The sequence below is a fragment of the Ailuropoda melanoleuca genome, chromosome 5 (assembly GCF_002007445.2).
Source record: "Ailuropoda melanoleuca isolate Jingjing chromosome 5, ASM200744v2, whole genome shotgun sequence".
Taxonomy (NCBI): Eukaryota; Metazoa; Chordata; class Mammalia; order Carnivora; family Ursidae; genus Ailuropoda; species Ailuropoda melanoleuca.
The window spans coordinates 64,976,449-64,995,344 of NC_048222.1; the positions used below are offsets into that span (position 1 = coordinate 64,976,449).

The 18,896-nt window shown below is 48.7% G+C and overlaps 1 protein-coding gene across 1 annotated transcript; it reads right to left on the reverse strand.

Annotated features, from left to right (window-relative positions):
- Positions 1–1,845: 1,845 nt before the first annotated feature.
- Positions 1,846–17,385, reverse strand: THBS1 (thrombospondin 1). Its single transcript, XM_002913232.4, has 22 exons — positions 17,217–17,385; positions 16,535–16,630; positions 15,717–16,276; positions 14,740–14,815; positions 14,254–14,453; positions 14,023–14,145; positions 12,934–13,027; positions 11,393–11,566; positions 10,915–11,091; positions 10,412–10,585; positions 10,014–10,141; positions 9,749–9,901; positions 9,164–9,382; positions 8,574–8,681; positions 7,936–8,095; positions 7,664–7,782; positions 5,513–5,747; positions 4,922–5,149; positions 4,492–4,763; positions 3,969–4,066; positions 3,726–3,865; positions 1,846–3,452 (listed from the first exon to the last, which is right to left on the reverse strand). The coding sequence occupies exons 2-22, from the start codon at positions 16,599–16,601 to the stop codon at positions 3,445–3,447; spliced, it is 3,513 nt and encodes a 1,170-aa protein (XP_002913278.1). The 5' UTR covers positions 16,602–16,630; positions 17,217–17,385; the 3' UTR covers positions 1,846–3,444.
- Between the last annotated feature and the right edge of the window lie 1,511 nt (positions 17,386–18,896).

Consider the following 18,896-nt stretch of genomic DNA (forward strand, 5'->3'; position numbering starts at 1 on the left):
TTCCGACTCTTTCTGAAACACGGGACAATAAACTCTTGTAGCAGGAGAAAGCTATCACCCTGATGGTGTAATTTTAATGTTTAACAAGCCCTTTATTTCAATACAACCTACTGATTGGAAGGTCAGTCTCCGAGTAAACATGGAACATACCTTGGGGCGGGGGGGTGGGGAGCTCCTATTCCTATATACTTTTTCTGTCCTATCCGGGTCTTTTCAGTGACTGTAGGTTTGCTACTTGAAAGTGAGTAAGAATTCTCTCCCAAGACTTACCATGTTTGTGTTCCTCTGAGAAGGAATGAGGTCCTGTTTGAAAGAATTATCTTTCAAATCCGTTTTCCAAACTCTGTGACCCTTTCCGGTACCTTCTAGTGCTTGATTCTTCCACCTGGGCACCAGGAAATAATTTGGCCTTTTATGCTTCCATATGATTATGCTGCCTTCGATGGAGAAATGTTTTTAGAATGAGAGACAAAGATCTACAAGAAGAATCTGTCTCAGCCAGTCCTTTCCAGCGTTTACTGGATCCCAAAGCCTGACCTTTAGCCTACTCCTAAGATTTCCAATTCTACCTGTTCTTATTAAAACCGGAAATTAATCAGTCCGTATTTTACCTTCATTGTTAGCTCACCGGAAACCCAAGGTCTGCTCCCTGTAATGCGTTGGCCTGCTCTTCAAAAACTAATTTGATCATTTGTATGTATTTTTAGGGTTTCTTCTAAATTCTTTTTTCGTCCTGTTTTTGACCAAAGGTGAATTCATCCTCTAAAAGGTGATGTCTGTAGAGTTTGGCCCAACTTTGTAAGGACGGCTCCTCCCTCAGTCGCGCTTCCTTCTAATGCTTCTCCACGACTCGCAAGTGTGTTGCCTGCACAGCGCGGTCATTCATGGGCCGGAAAATGCAGCTGTGAGAATTGTGTGTGCTTTACCTGTGTTTTTCCCTTTTTTACAGTTCTTCGTGGAAACAGGACTGTACTTTGAGAGGGATTCAATATGGGACATTTTGTACCTTAGTAAAATACAAAATTAGATCCTGTTGGGGCCCCCATCTTAAGAGCCATTTCTTTCTAAGATTTTTTGGGGCTTGAACCCAGAACCCTGAGATCAAGACCAGAGCCGAGATCAAGAGTCGGATGCTTCACTGACTGAGCCACGCAGGTGCCCCCTCCTTCCTGTGTTGGATGTGGTAGGCTCATGTTTGGTTCTTATTCTACAAATCCAGCAAATGTGTTTCCTAAGTAAGTCAATCTTTGATTATATAGGAACTGGGAATGTTACTAGTATTTACTGTAATGTGTTCTTGTGTATGCTGTCTTGTTTAGGAATGGAATTTATCCATACCTCATAACAAAGCCAGCAGAGAACAAATAAACATGGATACAGTAAGTATAAATATAAATTTCCATATGATTTATTGTTCCTTGTACATAAGAAACAGTAATATACAACTTACACTGCTGTAGAATGTAAAATGGATAAAAATGTGTACAAAAAAGCACATTCCTAGAAAAAGGTATTGGCAAATAGTAAAAATGGGGGGTTAACAAGCGAAAAACAAATCAAAAACAGAACAAAAACCCCAACAATTCTTCAGTGTGCAAACATTTTATAAAAATAGAAATACTAACTCTACAGGCAGTATTTCCTGATAAATTATTTAAATAGCATATCTACACAATCTGAGATCTATTCCAAGGGCAATGAGAAAATAATTTATAAAAATAAAGCAATGGTATATAAGATAGAAAAAAAACATAACTTTCAGAAAATGTATTTAACATTTCCATGCTATTTCCTTATTGGGAATACTTTTCTGCAAAGAATTTTTATACTATGTACAACACTGACTTTTTTTTTAAGGTACTACAGTAGCTTTAAGTTTGTAAGACACTTAAACTCTTTCTGCTTGATCCAAAAATTCTTTACTCAGTCACACAACAAATGAGGTAATATTTGTATATAAGTTTCACCTTTGTTATTTTTTTTTTTCTCTTTTGGAAAAACAAAGTGTAGATGCTTTTCTTCTCCCTGGAAATAGGCACAAGGGATGGGGTACAACAGTTTGAAAGGCCTCATGGCTTTCTTTGAGACTTAAAGACACTAGCAAATGGACAATTCCACTTGAAAAGACAAAAAAAGATCCCAAATCATTCACTCTGAGCGCAAAGTGAAGGGCAGCTCGCTCTGATGTTCCTCGTGCCGTTCTTGAGAGATTTGTTCTCAATCTCCACTACCTGCTGTCAGACGCTTTCCATATGAAACCGAGATTCCAGGTAGAACAGAGTTAATAAATAATCTGTATTTACAATCTTACAGTCATGAAGACTCCTAACAAAGCTGATACGGATAGTCCTTATGCTTCTTCCTGTTCCATGAATAGTCTTTCAGACAGATCCTCCAAAGTAGAAAATAAATATTTTATATTGTAAAGTGTTTGTAAAAAAAAAAAAAACCAAACACAAAAACAAAAAACCCTACAGTCTAAAAGAGTTGGAAAACTCCATGATATTCAGGAAAAAGAGACAAGGAATGTTTTAGTTGATAATTATTTTGTGCCTTTCTAACCATAAATATACGAGCATGGCTGCCCATCCCTTGGGAGGCAGCCTGGTGCACACTGAGATGGTAGGTTTTCTGATTTTCCTGCTGCATCTGCACAAGCTACGTGTGGAATAAAACCAATTTCCTGGCAAGCAGGCAGGGGCAGCCAGCATCGCCTTCCACCCGCTTCATTCTCACTCCCTAGTGTGGTCACTACGGGTGAGAGGTAAGGGATGGGGATCTGGGAGGAAGTCCAGAAGCCAGTCTCTCCCTCCCTTCCCTGCTTCTGTGTAAGTGCCTATGTATGCGGGTTAATCAGCTAACACTGGTCAGCATCATGAAATCCAGCAAGAGTCTTCCAAATCCCCTGAAAATGATTTAGTACCGAACACGTAACAGCTCCTCCATCTTTTCTTCATACAATCATCTCTTGGGGACACGCCCTCCCCTTAGGGCTTTGGCCCCTGCTCCCCCTAGTTCCGAGGGAGTCTGTCAAGGGTGGTGGTTTGCCAATTCTAGTGAGTCCTCCCTTCTCTCACAAGCCTGGAAATGCTTTGGAGTCCACTGCTCCAAGATGGCTTCCCCATAGCACTCTACTCTGACAGGAACAGAGTGGAGCGGCCACCTGCCAGCTGGAGCACATGGGGGCTTTTACTTTTTGAAAAGCAAACCAATGTGATTGTTTTTGTTCTTGGGCGATTCTCTTCACATTCAGAGGCTGCATGCTGAGTCTGATTGGGAAAATGGCATTTTCTCGAGGCAAGTCCCATAGTCTAGGAGTCCACAATGATATGCAAGCAGAGAAAAGGCAGGGAGGAGGGATCCTGGGGGTTTTCTTAAGCCCGTGGTTCCAGAAGGTGCAACACCAGCATTGGTTAGGATCAGTCTTTTGATCAAGTCTGATGCTTAGGAATCTGTTAACACACAAATATACAAGCCAATTAATTCATGAAGGTATTAGCTTTATCAGTTAATAAATTAGCCTTAGAGCTCTACTTTTATAGTAACCAAAGCATAATTTAAGATTGGCCACAGTTCATAGGCCTTGTTCTTAGGGTCTTCACAGCAAAGTATCAATAATCCCTGTCTCTAAAACAGTCTTTTAAACAGATGCTTCCAGAATTGGCACTCTTGCTATTAGTCTGACTTAGAGACGTCAACTGCATTTGCAGTAATGTTGCTCCTACCTCTGCATTCGTATTTCAGGTCGGAGAAGAACACCATTTCTTGCGAGAAGACAAACAACCCTAGCCTGCCACCAGCATAGGTTTTGTCATAGATGGGTCCTGAGTCAGCCATGATTTTCTTCCCTTCGTACATCACCACTCTGCAGGAAAAAGAAAATCTCGTGAGTGACACCCCTACTTTTTGGTCTCTTCCTGCTTCCCCATTAGTGTGACTAAGTCAAACATCGTCAGCACAATCTTTACCTAATGAAACCCGTCTTGGGCCGGTGGCTGAGACGCCATCTGTAGGCAGTGAAATCTTTCCAGCCTATGTGACGAGGGTCATGCCACAAAGTACGAACCTGAAGGAAAAGGAAAAGGGTGAAACACGGCTCCATCAAGACTTAGTTTTGTTCTAGAAGAAACAGTATGTGAAAGGTACCAAGTGGACCTAAATTAGAGGGCTGCCATGTTGGATTTTTCCAAGGCCTTTCATTTGATGTGCGCCCTTGAATGTCTCTATAATGCAGAAAGAGAGGGAAAGTTTTGTTTGAAGAGGCTGGAAAGGTCTTTGGATTTGAAGGTAACTCTGAAGTTACAGCAAGCTCCCTTCTCAGACACTGTTAGGTTTTTACAAGGCAGAGCTTAATGCTGCAGTTGACGGTGATGAGAACGTGGTATCTAAGGACCCCCCGCCCCCCACATTGGGAGCGTTGGCCAAAGCACAGCACCCCGAGTGCTAGGCAAGCACCCATCCACTCTCCCTTCTTCAGGGCCTTGTTCTTACCTGGCCAGGGGTGTTTCCCGTGTGCCACAGGGCATTCCGCAGGTGCTCGCCTGGCCCGGTGGTAGAGTTCACAACTTTCACAGAAAGGCCTGAGTATCCCTGAGCCCTAGTGGGGTTGGTGTCCCAGTAGGACTGGGTGACTTGCTTCCACATCACGACATAAAAGCGGCTGCTAGACTGGTAGCCGAACACAAATCCAGCATAGTCGTCATCCCTTTCCGTGTTGATGAAGAAGGTGCCACTGAAGTCCACGGCATTAAACTCATCGTAACCTAGGAAAAGGAGGCCAGACCGAGGTTAAAAGCTGCAGCCTTCAGAAGCTTCTGCTACATTCCCAGACATCCTCAGGAATACACGTAAGTGCCAGGTTTTAGATTTGCTTCTTTCCCCTGTGTGCGCTAGCCTCTTGTGTGGCGAACTCACTACTCACCTACAGCAAGTCCAGGGTCACAGTTGACGGTCTGGACGAGTTCTTTACCCTGATGGCGTACGACCCAGTTAGGGTCGTTCTGGGATGTCCCTTTGGGATCTAGAGGAATCATCTGGAATCGGCGGAAATCAGTCTCGCTGATATCAATGTTTTCAGGACAGATGTCATCAATGTCTGGCACATTGTCATGGTCAAAATCGTCTTTGCAAGCATCACCTCGACCATCACCTAAGGTCAAAAAGGCAAGATTATATTACATTATAATGTATTCTATTATAATATATAGTGAAATATATAATATATATTTCATATTATATTATATATTTATTATAGGAAATATAGGAATATATATAAATTATATATATGATTATATAATATATATTTCATATTATATATAATTATATTCTAATATATAGTGAAATATATAATATTCAGTGAAATTCTGAAACATTACTCGTATCAGAAATGCACTATCTTGTCTAAGTTGGCATCTTGTCTCTTCATCCTCTCAAATGCACTTAGTTTTGCTTTTATTTTCTCAATCCAGAGACGCCATGGTGTCAGTCTCTTAAAGGGGCTCCCCTGACTCACCATCAGAATCCTTCTGGTCAGGGTTGGGCACGAGTCGGCAGTTGTCCCTGTCATCAGGAATGCCATCATTGTCATCATCATGGTCACAGGCATCTCCCTTGCCATCTTTGTCATGGTCAGCCTGGTTAGCATTGGGCACATAGGGACAGTTGTCCAGGTTGTTCTGGTGGCCGTCTTCATCAATATCCTGATTGTTGTCACACGTGTCTCCAATGCGGTCTGAGTCAGAATCGAGCTGAAAGAGAAAGGGAGGGTAAATTGAAGTGTAAGTCGTTAATGTTAAAGATGACTTATGCAAGATTCTCCCATGTTTGATATGGCCAGTGGGGTTTCGGGTCTATAAACTATTGCCAAAAGAGAGGAGTAGTAAAATTTTCTTGATCCTTGGGGCAGCTCGGGGGCTCAGTCCATTAAGCATCTGGCTCCTGATTTCAGCTCAGGTCATGATCTCAGGTGCTCGGATCAAGCCCTGTGTCAGATTCCGTGATTACTGTGGAGTCTGCTTGGGATTCTTTTCCTTTTCCTCTCCCTCTTCCTTCTGCCCCCCTGCTCAAGTAAGTAAAATCTTAAATTTTCTTGATCCTTGTTTTAATATGAATTTTAAAAGCTATTCAGAGTTTTTTTTTTTTTTTAAAGATTTTATTTATTCGACAGAGATAGAGACAGCCAGCGAGAGAGGGAACACAAGCAGGGGGAGTGGGAGAGGAAGAAGCAGGCTCCCAGCGGAGGAGCCCGATGTGGGGCCGGATCCCATAACGCCGGGATCACGCCCTGAGCCGAAGGCAGACGCTTAACCGCTGTGCCACCCAGGCGCCCCTATTCAGAGTTTTTAAACATAAAACTTTCTAAATAAATTTAATGACTAAGGTGCCTCACTTCGAAATCTTAATGTTTTGATCCATTAGTCTGTTAACTGCTTATTTCTCAACATTAAATGAAATTCTTTGGGTCATTCTTATTTTCCATTGAAGGTTTCAATTATAAAATTGTAGACATGTCCATTTCTACTCTAGGTCATTAAATCATGGAAACATGGCACTGCTTTTGGTTAATACTGGGTAATGTGTATGGTGGGGATTAAGGATTTTTATTTAAATTTTTTTTTCTATATTTGGTTTAATACATCTAGTCTATGAGGGTTCTCATTTGTTGGTTCGGGTAAAGTCAAACTTTAGTCTCTTCAAAACTATATTTCTCAGTAATTTCATATTCAGTGTGCATGGGATGCTCAGGGATGATTTATACAGAGACTGGAATTTTGCTTGCGAGTAAGATTTACATAATGCCTGAACTGATATAAATATTATAATCTCAGGAACGAAAAACTCTTCCAGGGAGATTAAATGATATTAAAGAAGTTTATGGTAAGACCCAAACTCAAAACAGAGGACCCTCAATGCCATTTGCTCAGCAAAGCTATCCCAGAGCCTTATACTTTGTTATAGCCCACAGCTGTTTATCCTATTGCTTTTTGTTTTCCAGGGCCTCATAACACGTGTTAGGAGGAAAAAGCTGGATTTATCATTTCTGTGATCTTACAAAATTTCCATTTTTAAAAAGCGGATTTCCAAGTTTCTACAGCAAAGCATTTTAAAAAAAGACCTGCCTTAACTTAGATTCCTAGAATACGATGGCCAATGACACACAAGAAAAACATGGGACCTGTTCTAAGGTCTACTTGTAGTACTCCGTCACACAGAGAACAAACAGATGTGTTTGCAATGCCAAATAATTTTGAAGAACGACAAACAGGAATTTCTCTAGTTTTGGAAGTATTTTTAGGTTGAGGTTTTCTTACAGACAGGTTATAGCATTAGCCATGAAAATGGTTAGTCTTAGAAATGATCGGTTTTACTACAGTTCTCAGATTTCTGCTTTGTGTAATTTGGTAGCTCACACGGAGTAGGTAACCTGATAGACAAGAGTGAAGTTACAACATTGTCACAGTAAGGATCTATGGGATGTTCTCCTGCAAGGAGCTCTCAAAGATGTCATTCTCATGAAAATCTTGGAATTGGCTTCGAGACTGCTGAGAGCCATGGTCGTGAAAGAGTTTGAACTCTAACTTCGGTTTTTTTGTTTTTGTTTTAAGAGGCCTAGCAAAATCTATTCCAGCACTCTCCTGGAAGATTCTCGATGGAGTCCACCTACCTGATCTGGATTGTGTTCCAGGGGGCAGTTGTCACACTGATCTCCAACCCCATCCATATCTGTGTCCCTCTGGTCCACATTGTAGACATATTGGCAGTTGTCTCGTTCATTGAGGATACCTACAGAGAACAGGTGACCAGTCAGGGTTGGAATCTCCAGCGTCTGGGGTTTCAATAAACCACACACCCAGAACCAGGGCTGGAGAGAACTAAGGTGAGAGCTGAGTGTGGTCACTACTGCCTACAGGCCTGCCGCAGTCAGGGGTGCCTTACCGTCCCCATCGATGTCTGCGGCGCAGGCGTCTCCTTCCCCGTTGTTGTCCGTGTCAGCCTGATCGGGGTTGTGGTTGTAGGGGCAGTTGTCACAGCGGTCTCCCACATCATCTCGGTCGTAGTCATACTGGGCTGGGTTGTAATGGAATGGGCAGTTGTCCTGCAAAAGAACGGAGCATTGTGCAACACTGTCCGTGCAACCAGCTCAGGCCTGCAGCCGTCTGCATTACATACAACTACAACCATCTGTCTCATCTTCTACTTAATCCTCACTGCAGAAGTTAAAAGCCAGGGCCTAATGAATGAAAAATGGATTCCTGTGGGTTACAAGTCAGTGAAATGTAAATATAAGGACACCGCCCCAGTTCTCAGTATACCCGATATAAATTTTACTGCAATTTAGATAAGAATGTGAAACAACTCTAAGGACCTGAGTGTCATTTGTTTATACATTGTCATTTCTTGCTAAACTGGGGGGAGGGAAGGGAAGGTGGGGATGAAAACCCAAAACCCTCATTTTAAACCTTCTCTTGGCAACATCTAGGTGTTCAAGCTGCCCCCGAGTGACTGCATGGGAGTCTCGCAGGCTGCTGCCACGTGGAGAAGGGGAATGGAGGAGGCCTGGACCACATCCTTACCCTGTCGTCTGGGATTTTATCATTGTCATCGTCGTCATCACAGGCGTCGCCGATTCCATCCTTGTCGTAGTCCTCCTGCCCGGAGTTGGGCAGATTGGGGCAGTTATCCTGGGAAGAGAGGACGCATATGATGGGTCCGTTCCTGTGCCCTTCATTTGGCCCGAGCCCGGGGCAGGGCCCCTGGATGCCGCACACGGACCAGAAATGCTGTGCTCCCTGACAGCATCTTATCGTTTCTCATGGGAAGACAAGAAACTAAGCACTTTTTGGGGGGATGGGTCTTTTTATAAATGCCCCGTGCTTCATACATGCTGGGGGCACCAGTCCTACCCTGCGGTATTTGGGAGAGTCGCGAGCGTTTTTCAGGGGAAAAGAACCCGCTCTGGAGCGCACTGCCCAAAAGGGCCCTCCCTCTTCATGTCTGTGGCTCCAGGGGGTTTAATGTGAAGGCTCTGTGCCATTCTGCCTTTGTGTGAATTCATCTGTCACTTTCGTGTTCAAACTTGAAGCATTAAAAATTGCTCAGCCTCTTCCCTGGGTCAGGGCGACGTGCTTTCTTTCGGGAGGCACGCGAGGGAGGCGGGCCCTACCTTTTTGCAGTGGTAGGTGGCATTGGCCACGCACACCAGGTCCTCGTTGGGCCATCCGTCCAGGTCCGTGTCCTCCCCGCAGATGATGCCGTTGCCCGCGTAGCCGGGCTTGCACTCGCAGCGGTACATGGGGTCGCTGTAGTGGCCCAGGTAGCTGCACTTGGCGTTCTTGTTGCAGTCGTGCGTCCCGTCCGTGCAGGGGTTGCGCGGCTTGCACACCTGAGGGCACAGCGTCCCGAAGTGAATGCAGAGCCTTCCAGAGTCCCCGTGTCCCTCTCCTCTCCATGGAGATGGAGGCTCCATGAGGAGGAGTGTGGGTTACCTCTGTCCCTCCCGTGTCTGCCCCTGTGGCTTTACAAGCCCATCAGCTCACCACTGAGTCCAGAGCTGCAGTTTCTATTGTCATGGGCAATTTCTCCCCCTGCTGCATTTTCAATGGACTGTCTTGCCCTGTTTCTAAACCCTAGGCTATATGCTCAGCCCTCTTCCCGTCTTGCGGGAAGGCTATGAAAGGACAGGCCTCCCTTTGCTGGCTGTTTCAGTCACCCCCCGCCGACTCCGGTGTGGGAGTCTAGCCTTTTCTACCTGTTTGTTGGCGGTGGCGTAGTCCACACCCCGGCCGAAGGGCTGCGGGCCCGTGAAGCGAGGCGGGCAGGGAAGGCAGTTGTAGCCGGGGTCGGTGTTCTCACACCTGTGCTCGCCGTTGTGGTTGAAGCAGGCGTCGGGTACTTCTTTGCACTGTGGGAGGAACGACAGTGAGCCTTTTGTGTCGGTAACGCCGCCCTGGGAAGGGGCTGGGACACGTTGAGCCGCTTCCCGAGACCTAGTAACACAGCCAGCCCTTCCTCACCTCATCCACATCTTCGCACTGGACGCCGTTTCCGCTGTAGCCCGGGGGACAGGCACCGCATTTCCAGCTGCCATCTGCGTAACTCGTACACTTGACCCCGGCAAAGCAGGGATTGGACAGGCATCCGTCTGAGATCAGGGAGACAGGCAAATGGTTGGTCTAAGCGATTATTGTTGGCCCACTCGTCACAAAACAATGAAGTGTTAAACAGTGTAGGGTATGTGTAACCGTTCACGTGTTGAGATTACTCGGAAATGCCAGATGAACACGCAGGACCATTCAAAGCCAGAACCAGCCCCCCGCCCCTGCCCTTGAATGCTGACCGTGGATTTCAATGAAACAACAACAAAGAAACCCAGACTCCCAAGGGTGCGCTTATCCTGGGCTGCATGACTCACCAATCGGACAGTCCTGCTTGTTGCAGGTCTGTCTTTCTGTCGTGTCACCGACACAGTCCTTGCCTCCAAACTGGGGTGTGGGGTTGTTGCAGAGCCGGCTACGTTTCTGCACCCCTCCTCCGCAGGTGACAGAACAGAGGTCCCACAGTGACCAGGGACCCCAGCCTCCGTTGACTGCAAGGAAGTGAACCACAGGCCCAAGTTAAGGTCAATTTTCAAACACCTCACCTGTCATAGAAGACTCCCCTAGATTCGTTCAAGAAAACCTCTGCTCATCTGACACGTGGAGAGAATGTTCGGGAAGAGACAGAGTTTGAAATGGTTTTCTTTCTGTTTTTTATTAGAAGAAGCTGCTGAGCATGCAGGACGCGGCTTCTACTTGCTGCCTAGGAAGTAACCTTTCCCCCCTCCATGACCCACAGGACTAGGGGCCGCAGACGCCAGGCGTCCAGCCGCGCAGAGCTGCTGCTCCGCCCTCAGCCATGTTGTACACGCTCACTTACTGGGGCAGGCGTCTTTCGTGCAGGCTTTGGTCTCGCGGGCTTCGCCTTCACATGGTTTCCCGTTCATCTGGGGGCTCGGAGAATTGCAGAGTCGAATTCTTGTGATCACACCATCGCCGCAGGTCACGGAACAAGATGACCACGGGGACCAGTGGCTCCAGCCGCCATCCTGTTTAACTGAAATACAAAGCTGCTGGTTATAGGGTGCTCACCCGGTGTCAGGCTCTGCGCTAATCATTTTGAATGCATTACCTAAATGAAATCCTCAAAATAACCCTATCAAGAGCTATTATTCCCCGCGATGTGCAGTTGAGGAAGGAGCCTCAGGGAGGGTAAGTTGTGCTCAAGGGTGCACAGGGGAGCAGAACTGGGGTTCAGATGCAGGTGGTCGAGAAGCTGTGCCCTTAACCTCTATGCTGCCTGGATGAGGCCAGGGCCAAGTCTGTGCTCTCCATCGCTAAGTGGCCAAGATGCTCACATCTCTTATCGCACTCCTGAATGTGGCAGGTCCGCGTCTGGACGGAGGAGCCCTCACATCGGTTGTTGAGACTGTCACAGGAGCGACCGCGCTGCTGGATTCCATTGCCACAGGTCGCAGAGCAGGAGGTCCACTCAGACCACGGGGACCAGCCGTCATCCGCAGAGTCGCTGGCTGCAGAGGAAGCGGGTTCGTTTAGTGTGCAATCAGTGAGGACCAGCTATTCTGTAGCTCATGCTCTTTGGGATCTTCTTCCTTTGCCAGAGGGCAAAAAGCCCTGTATTTCTTAGGCCAATAGCCAAAGGGTCTATCCCACGTCCTTACATGTACAGCCCCACCTTCTCCCAGCATGTGTTGGCCTATTCACGGGGCCTTTCTCAGCATTTCGAGTGTGTTTCCCTTTCCTGACTTAAGACAGCTTGATGGGCAGTTCTAGTCTCAGGCTTCCAAGAGTACTCCATGTGCAGGCAGCTCATAGGAGGCCCTTTGGACTGTCAGGGGAGCCATAGACCATGTGTTTGGCAGACGAGCTTGAAGGCGGCTTGGCTGCTGTCGGCCCTGCCTCCAACTCGGTCATGAGGTTAATCAGTGTGCGGTTCCTCTTACCCTAGCACGTGAGGCCTTCTCTCTACGTATTTGCACGAGAGAATGGGCTTGTTTACCATCTGCCTGGGCCCCAGGACTACAATCACATGAAGCTGTATCAGACACAAGCCCGAGAACTTGTTTCTCTTGCCAACAGTTGGAAGTTTTCCTAGCAATCCCTGATTCAAGGTCAGGACTCCACTGGTCTCCAGCTAGCTTCGTTCCCTTTAGCCCACACCTGACGTGAAAGCTGAACAGAAGCAGATATGCCCATGACCATCACAGCGCCAAGAGCGCTAACGCAGGCCCTGGAGGAGACTGCTTATTCTCAGCTGTGACCACCTGGGGGTAGGGGTGTGTGGAGCTGGAGAGGGACTGCTACTTTCCTGCTTCATTTCTCATCTTTGTTGTGCTGAATCATTTTATGACTTGTGTGTACTACATTCAATGTTGTCTCGGCAAAGGGATTAACTTATACGGGCAACACCCACCAGGGAATAGAGTGCCACGGAACAATATAGTGCCTTATTTCTGCCAGTGCCCTGAAACTGAAACTGTTACTCTTAGGCCCACTCCTCCTGCAGATAAAATGCATACAACCTCCAGGCCCAATTAAGTTCAGTGCTTGCACTATGGACCGTCAATTTATCTGGTGAGATTTTTCTTCCCTCTAGGCCATAGCGTCAAATTCTAAAAGCCGTCCACTTAGAGCTATTACGGCTACACATTCGTCTCTCCTTTCCTCCCAGCCTCAAGTCAAAATTAGTAAGCTGTGCCAAGATCATGATTGCCCATAGAGAAGCCAAGCCATCAGTTACCCAGATGCCACAGCAGGAAACGTAGTGGAAACACAATGGAAATGGGGGTGGGGTTCCCGTGTCCCATTTCAGCTGTCCCGTGGATATGGAGAATGGACCTTGTCACTCAAGAATGGTCATGCAGCTCTAAGAACTTACGCCAACACCGTGGGCAGCATTCTCCATCGGGGACTGTGGCGTTGGAGCAGGGCATGATGGGGCAGGACACTTTCTTACAGATGGTAACAGAGTTCTGCAGGGCAAGAGGGAGACATGGGTTACTAAGCATATTGTAAGCAAAAGTTCATATACTATAACATTTCCATTACAAGATGAAACCTGGTCAGAGCTGTAACCGCTCTGGTGGAAGGAGTTTAATCCATCTGTCGGTCTTGTTTGCAGCCACCATGCTGTGGAGACAGCTTGAGTGCCTTGGAGACTTCTTTCTCAATTGCTACTGAGTGATGAAGTGACAGCATGTAGAATTTATCCAAAGGGAACCACCATTATCTGAGTCAGATCTTTTAATCAGTGTCTGAAATGAACTCCTTACTCAGCCAGGACTTTGAAATTTTACAATTTTCTCTGCATAGAGGCAAGACCAGTGAACATTTCCCCCCTTCACGTATACATCTGGTTTTATATTATGTTGGAGAAGAAAGGAAATCAAGTTAGCTCCCAAATCTAGCAATCCGGGACTTGTATTTAAATGGACTTTGCTCAGTGCGTCAGGCGAAGCGTCCAAGTCGCCTGGCGCTGGCTTTGGGGAGCCAGCGACACACACCCTGCAGGGGGTGCCATTTGAGCTAAGTGGACAGTTGCGTCCTCACAGTGTCGGGCTAAGTGATTGGAACAATCGGTGCTGTATTAAGGGACTCTCGATGTCATTGCTGAATACAAGTCAGGGTTGGGGAAATGAAAGGAATGTTCCGACCAGGTTTTATTTACCCGACATTCAACACTTAGGCTTTGAACGAAAGCAGGTAAATTACTCAAATGTCTGAGCAGATTTGTTGTTTTAGATACTTGGCCTGGGATATAATGAAGACTTTGAAAAACTTTCTGAGAGTTAAGGTTTTATGGAGGTCAAAAATGCATATTGAAAAAATAAATAAAAACAAAAAAACCTGCTTTCGTATCAGGCCATAGAGCACAGAAAGAGCTTGTGTGGCTATCTGTGTATTTCCCTAGGGACTGGTTTCAAACACATGCCATCACTTCCTATTTCGTTCTGGAATGATCCCTCACCTGACAGCGGCACTCCGTGCAGCTATCAACAGTCCATTCCTCATTATTCCTGTACTGAACTCCATTGTGGTAGCAGAGTGGAGGCCTCCTCAGCTCAATGGCCAACTCTTTGTTCTCTTCAGTCTAAAAGGGGGAGAAAGGTCATTAGTGTCATATTCATTTTCATCGGGGGTCATCTGTGATACACCTTCAGGTGCTCATGCTAAAGGGCTGGGAGCCAAGGCCACTGACCACTTTGCGAATGCTGTCCTGGAGTGTGGTGACAATGGTGCGCAGGCCCCTCAACTCCAGGACCATGCTGGACAGCTCGTCACAAGAGATGCCGCAGATGGCTTGCAGATCCTTCGTCTTGTGGCCGATGTAGTTAGTGCGGATGGCAGGGCTGGAGCCGTTTACCACATTGTTGTCTAGGGTAAGAAGGACATTGGTCGCTGCCAAGAAAGAAAGGAACACCATGAGAAAAGTAATGGAAGATCTTCACACAGCTGCTCTCACCAGCCAGCCCCTGGAGTTCCTAGTTGGAAAGACATTAAACCTGGGGTGAAGGATACAGGGGGAGGGGATGCCCATATGTGCATCACCCTTTGAGGCACTTTCATATACTTCCTAAGTTACCCAGGTAATGTATGCATGACCACCATTCCCGGTTTCTCCGCTTGTTCTGGGTGGAATCCCCTGAATGTCCTCATACGCCCCCCAGAACAGAAGGGTACTCACAGCTGGAGCAGCCTTTGTTCCTGAGGATGGCTTCTGGTGTGGTTCCGAAGACAAACCTCACGTTCTGCAGCACCCCCTGGGGGCAGAGGACACACATTACTTGTAGAGCGGTGGGAGGGGGGCAGTGGGGGGAAATGGGTGGGGGAGACGGTTTATGCCAGGAAAAGCACACAACAGAGATTCTAGAAGTTTGAAAGAGCTCCCTTTAAACATCACCACGTCAAAATAACACACCAACGTAATTTGCTAAACAACTTCACAATCTTAATTGGGTCTCCTGCCAAGTCTTCAGTACTGTACAAAGAAATCCGTTATCAGCCTACTTGGGTACACAGGAAATGGAATCAGATCCTAGGGACAGAGGATATAATGACACTCTCCAGTGTCAAAGAGTTAGATGTGGGAGTTTCAAAGCCACAGTTGCAAAAACCTAGATGTTTAAGCAAGGAAGAAGCCGCGGCAGCGAATAACCACTATTTTCACCTTCGGAGACCAGCTCCTGAGACCGGCTCCACCCCCGTGGGTAATCAGATAGCCAACTGGTACTTATTCTGCTCACAGTATCCATTTCAAGCTACATTACAATTGGTGGAATGCTTTGAAATAAGTTATTTTCTTGAGGAGAGCATAAGGAGTATCTAAGGCTTGAACAGGTGGCTATAGGAAAACCATTTCTTGTTTCCTTTAGTGGCTTTCCAAGGGTGGTCCCCAGAACCCCAGCACCAGCTTATGCTTCACCTGGAATCTGGTAGAAATGCAAATCATCAGGCCCCACCCCCGGCACGCTGAACCTGAAACTCTGGGAATAGGGCGCAGCAGCGCGTGTGCTAACAAGCCTTACAGGCGATTCTGATGCTCCCTGAGGTCGGAGAACCACTGCTTTAGGCCACAGGCAGGCTCTCCCGCTCTAGCCCCCCGGACAGGTCAGCTGCCGGGCAGTCGACCCCACAGACCAGGAACCGGAGAAGATGCCTCACCTGGAAATGGTCATTGACCCCTCCTTTGGCAATGCGGAGTCTGGCCACGCTGGCCAGGTCCCTGGTGAAGATGCTCTGGATGGGGACATCCAGCTCTGCGTTCTCCATCTTCTCACAGTCGATGTACAGCTGGGCCCGGTCCTCCTGCACGAACAGGGTGATGCTCTTCCACTGGCCGGTGGCCAGGAGCGCCTCCTCCACTGACACCACATGCTGCATCCCCTGCACGGTCAGGCTCAGGTCCAGGGTGCCCGCTTTGCCATTGGAGACCACACTGAAGACCTGGCCCGAGTGGTCCTTCCGTTCTATGGCCAGCAGAGTGCCTCGGGTCTTCTTCATCTGCCTCAGGGAGGCCAAGAGAAGGAAGCCTTTCTCTGCCCGCACGGCATCCACTAGGTCTTGGAACTTGTCATCAGGCACAGGGGGGATTAGGTTGGCATCCTCGATGCGGAAAGCTGGGCTGGAAGGGTCAGGACCCTTCACCAGTCGGCGCCCAGAGCCCTTACGGGCAGCCCCGGTGAGTTCAAAGATGTCGAACACGCTGTTGTCTCCCCCAGACTCTGTTCAACAAGAGCAGGACACACGGTGAGCTTTCTAGGCTAAGGCCAGGGATGGGGACGAAAGGACAGGGCGAAAACTCTGGGCAACCACGGAAAGAGCTGAATAAACACCATACTCAGAGGGAACCTGCCTGCTGATGTCCAGTCAGGGCTCTGGGGAGAAACAGGTAGCAGAGCAGAGCATGGGAGGGAAGCACACTCAGGTTACCCTCGCACCTCATCTTCCCTCCCCTCTCAAAAGGTATCATGTAGACTCACCTGGAATGCGGCTGGAACCACACGCATGCAACAGGAATAGGACACTGAGTCCCCAGGCCAGCCCCATGGTGGAGCTGTTTGTGCCCAGCAGAGAGCCTGTAACAGGAAACACAGAGCCCATGGTCAGTGGCAGCCAAGCAGGGAGGGTGGGCACAACTTGGAGGCTGGGCTTGGGGCCAGGGCCCTAGGGCATCCCCCCTTTGGCCCCACATTTGCTGGAATGGGGCGCGGGGCAGGGGGGTAGACACTATTTACTTTGGACAGGGCATCAGGAAGAAAAAGAGTCGAGGGGAGGAGACTGTGGTTTTAAAGGTGGGGGGTGGCGCTGGGGCAAAGACCAACAACCTGGGGACTTCTTGGGAAGTTGAGGGTAAACAGAAGGACCAGGAGATGCAGTGTGGGGGCGCAGAGACTTGGGGAAGTAGAGACTCTCATCTAGACGACTGATAGGTGTGGGGAACACGTGGAGAATAAAAGAAAATATTGGGAAGTCCTGACGAGTTGGTCTGTGAACCCCAAGGCCGGAGAGAATAGCTCCGGAGCCCTTCGACTAGAGGGACAGCGGGGGAAGGCGAGGAGTAGGAGTAGGAGTTGCGGGGTCCCCGAGGGGCTGAAGCCTCGGAGCTCAAGGTGGCTGACCCGGGCAGCACCGGTCCTCGGCGGCGGCCCGGGGACTCCTTACCTGTGTGCGCTCGGGTGCAGCGGCCCGGGGTGGCGGCGAGGGCGCCGAGTCCGGGAGAGGCGCGGGGCGGGCAGGGCGCCCGGGGAGGCGGCGGCCGGAGTCGGAGGCTGCGCGGGGAGCGCTCGCGGGAGCCGAGACTCTGCGGCCGGCTCGGAGGCAGTGGCTGGCGAGGCGGCGGAGCGGCGCGCTTTTAAAGGCGCGCTCACATTCCTGGGGATTCCTCTGGCCAATGGGAGGCGGCCGGGCAGGGGGCGGGGGGGGCCAGTCTGGGTTCCTCTCTCCGCCCCCCGCTGCCTGGCGCATAGCTTTCCAGCTAGAGAGTGGAGGGCTGGGGGGGAGGCGGGGGTCGGGGCGAGGAGCGGTGGAAAGTCTCTGAAAAATAGGTGCCCGCCCACCCAGCCTTGGCGCCCTCGTGCTCAGCACTTTGGCTCCAGGAGTCAGTGTGAGCAACCCGAGCGGGACGGGGCTTTAGCCGCCCCCCCGCCTCCAGACCCTTAGGAGGGCTGTCAGGAAAACCCATCTTCTTGGATACCTGGGCGACGGCTGACACTTGGGGACCGAGCCCGTTTGTAAAACCAAATGAGCCCAACCGGGTAAATGGGGCCCAGAGAGAAGCAGTCGTTAAAGAAGTTCCGGCTGGGCTATTTGGTGACCCTCCTCCATCCACCCGCTGGGGTGTAGGACCACGCGCTTGCCTCCCGCCCGAGTCCTAAGAGAGCCGAGTGCGGGGTCGCGTGGGCCAGCCGGGCGGTGAACAGACCTCGCGTTCCCGCTGCCCGACAGGACACACTTTTCTGCAGCTGCCTGGCGCCCAGGTCCCCGCGAAAATCGCCTCTCGCCCTGCTACCGCGCTTCCACGGCTGGCCGCTTGGGGGCGGTATATGTATTCTGATGAAGAGGACCCGCAAAGAGCGCTTCTTTCTAGACAGGATTGTTAAGGAAACGTACTCCTATCTACTTCCCTCAAGCCAAAACTGAACTTGTGTCTTGAAAAACAGTTTTTATGCCCACTCGTGCTTCTTAACGTGACTCCTGGTTGGAGGATTTGCGGAACCATCTGGCTCTGGGTCTTAAACTATTTACAGAACAGACCCATAAAGTAATAAATTACCCTCCACCTATCATTTTATTTCCTTTTTTCCTCCCTCAACGTTCTTTTCATTTTTTAGCTCCTGAAACCGAGGTGTGGGTTACATTTCTGTGGGTGCACCAATTGCCATGAGCGCGGCTGCTTAATGCTTCTGTCATTGGAAGTCTGGTCTCCAAACCACTGTCTCAAGCCAGCGTGACTCCAGCTGCCTGGAATTCCATTCATCTCTTAGGGCTGGGATGTCAGCAGCCACACTTCCCCTGCTGTGGTCCTGCGCTATCAGGCTGGCCTTGAGACTGAGGACTGCTAGGTAGTAGCTTTACCAAATAAGGATCTCAGCCACAGGCTGGGGAAAGCCCTCGGGTTCACCTTCCTTCTTAGGACTCACACCTGGCAGGACTCCTAACTGCTGGAAACACCCACGAGTTTGCGTTCATCAAAGGGCAGTTTCACTTTTCCTGTGTGGGAGTGTTGTGTGACAAGGTGCACGTGTGTGTGGATTCCAGCATGGATGTTTTCTCGTTACTCAGTATACATCAAGTACTTCTGGAATATGACAAATATGTTCCTAAGACACATGTTGGTTTGTT

Bases quoted from the DNA above. Each gene is read 5' to 3' on its own strand.
- THBS1 (XM_002913232.4), bottom strand. From the start codon at position 16,601: ATGGGGCTGGCCTGGGGACTCAGTGTCCTATTCCTGTTGCATGCGTGT. The intron at 16,277-16,534 runs GTGAGTCTACAT...CTTGTTGAACAG, and splicing joins TGGTTCCAGCCGCATTCCAG to AGTCTGGGGGAGACAACAGC. The intron at 14,454-14,739 runs GTGAGTACCCTT...CTTTCTTGGCAG, and splicing joins GAACAAAGGCTGCTCCAGCT to CGACCAATGTCCTTCTTACC.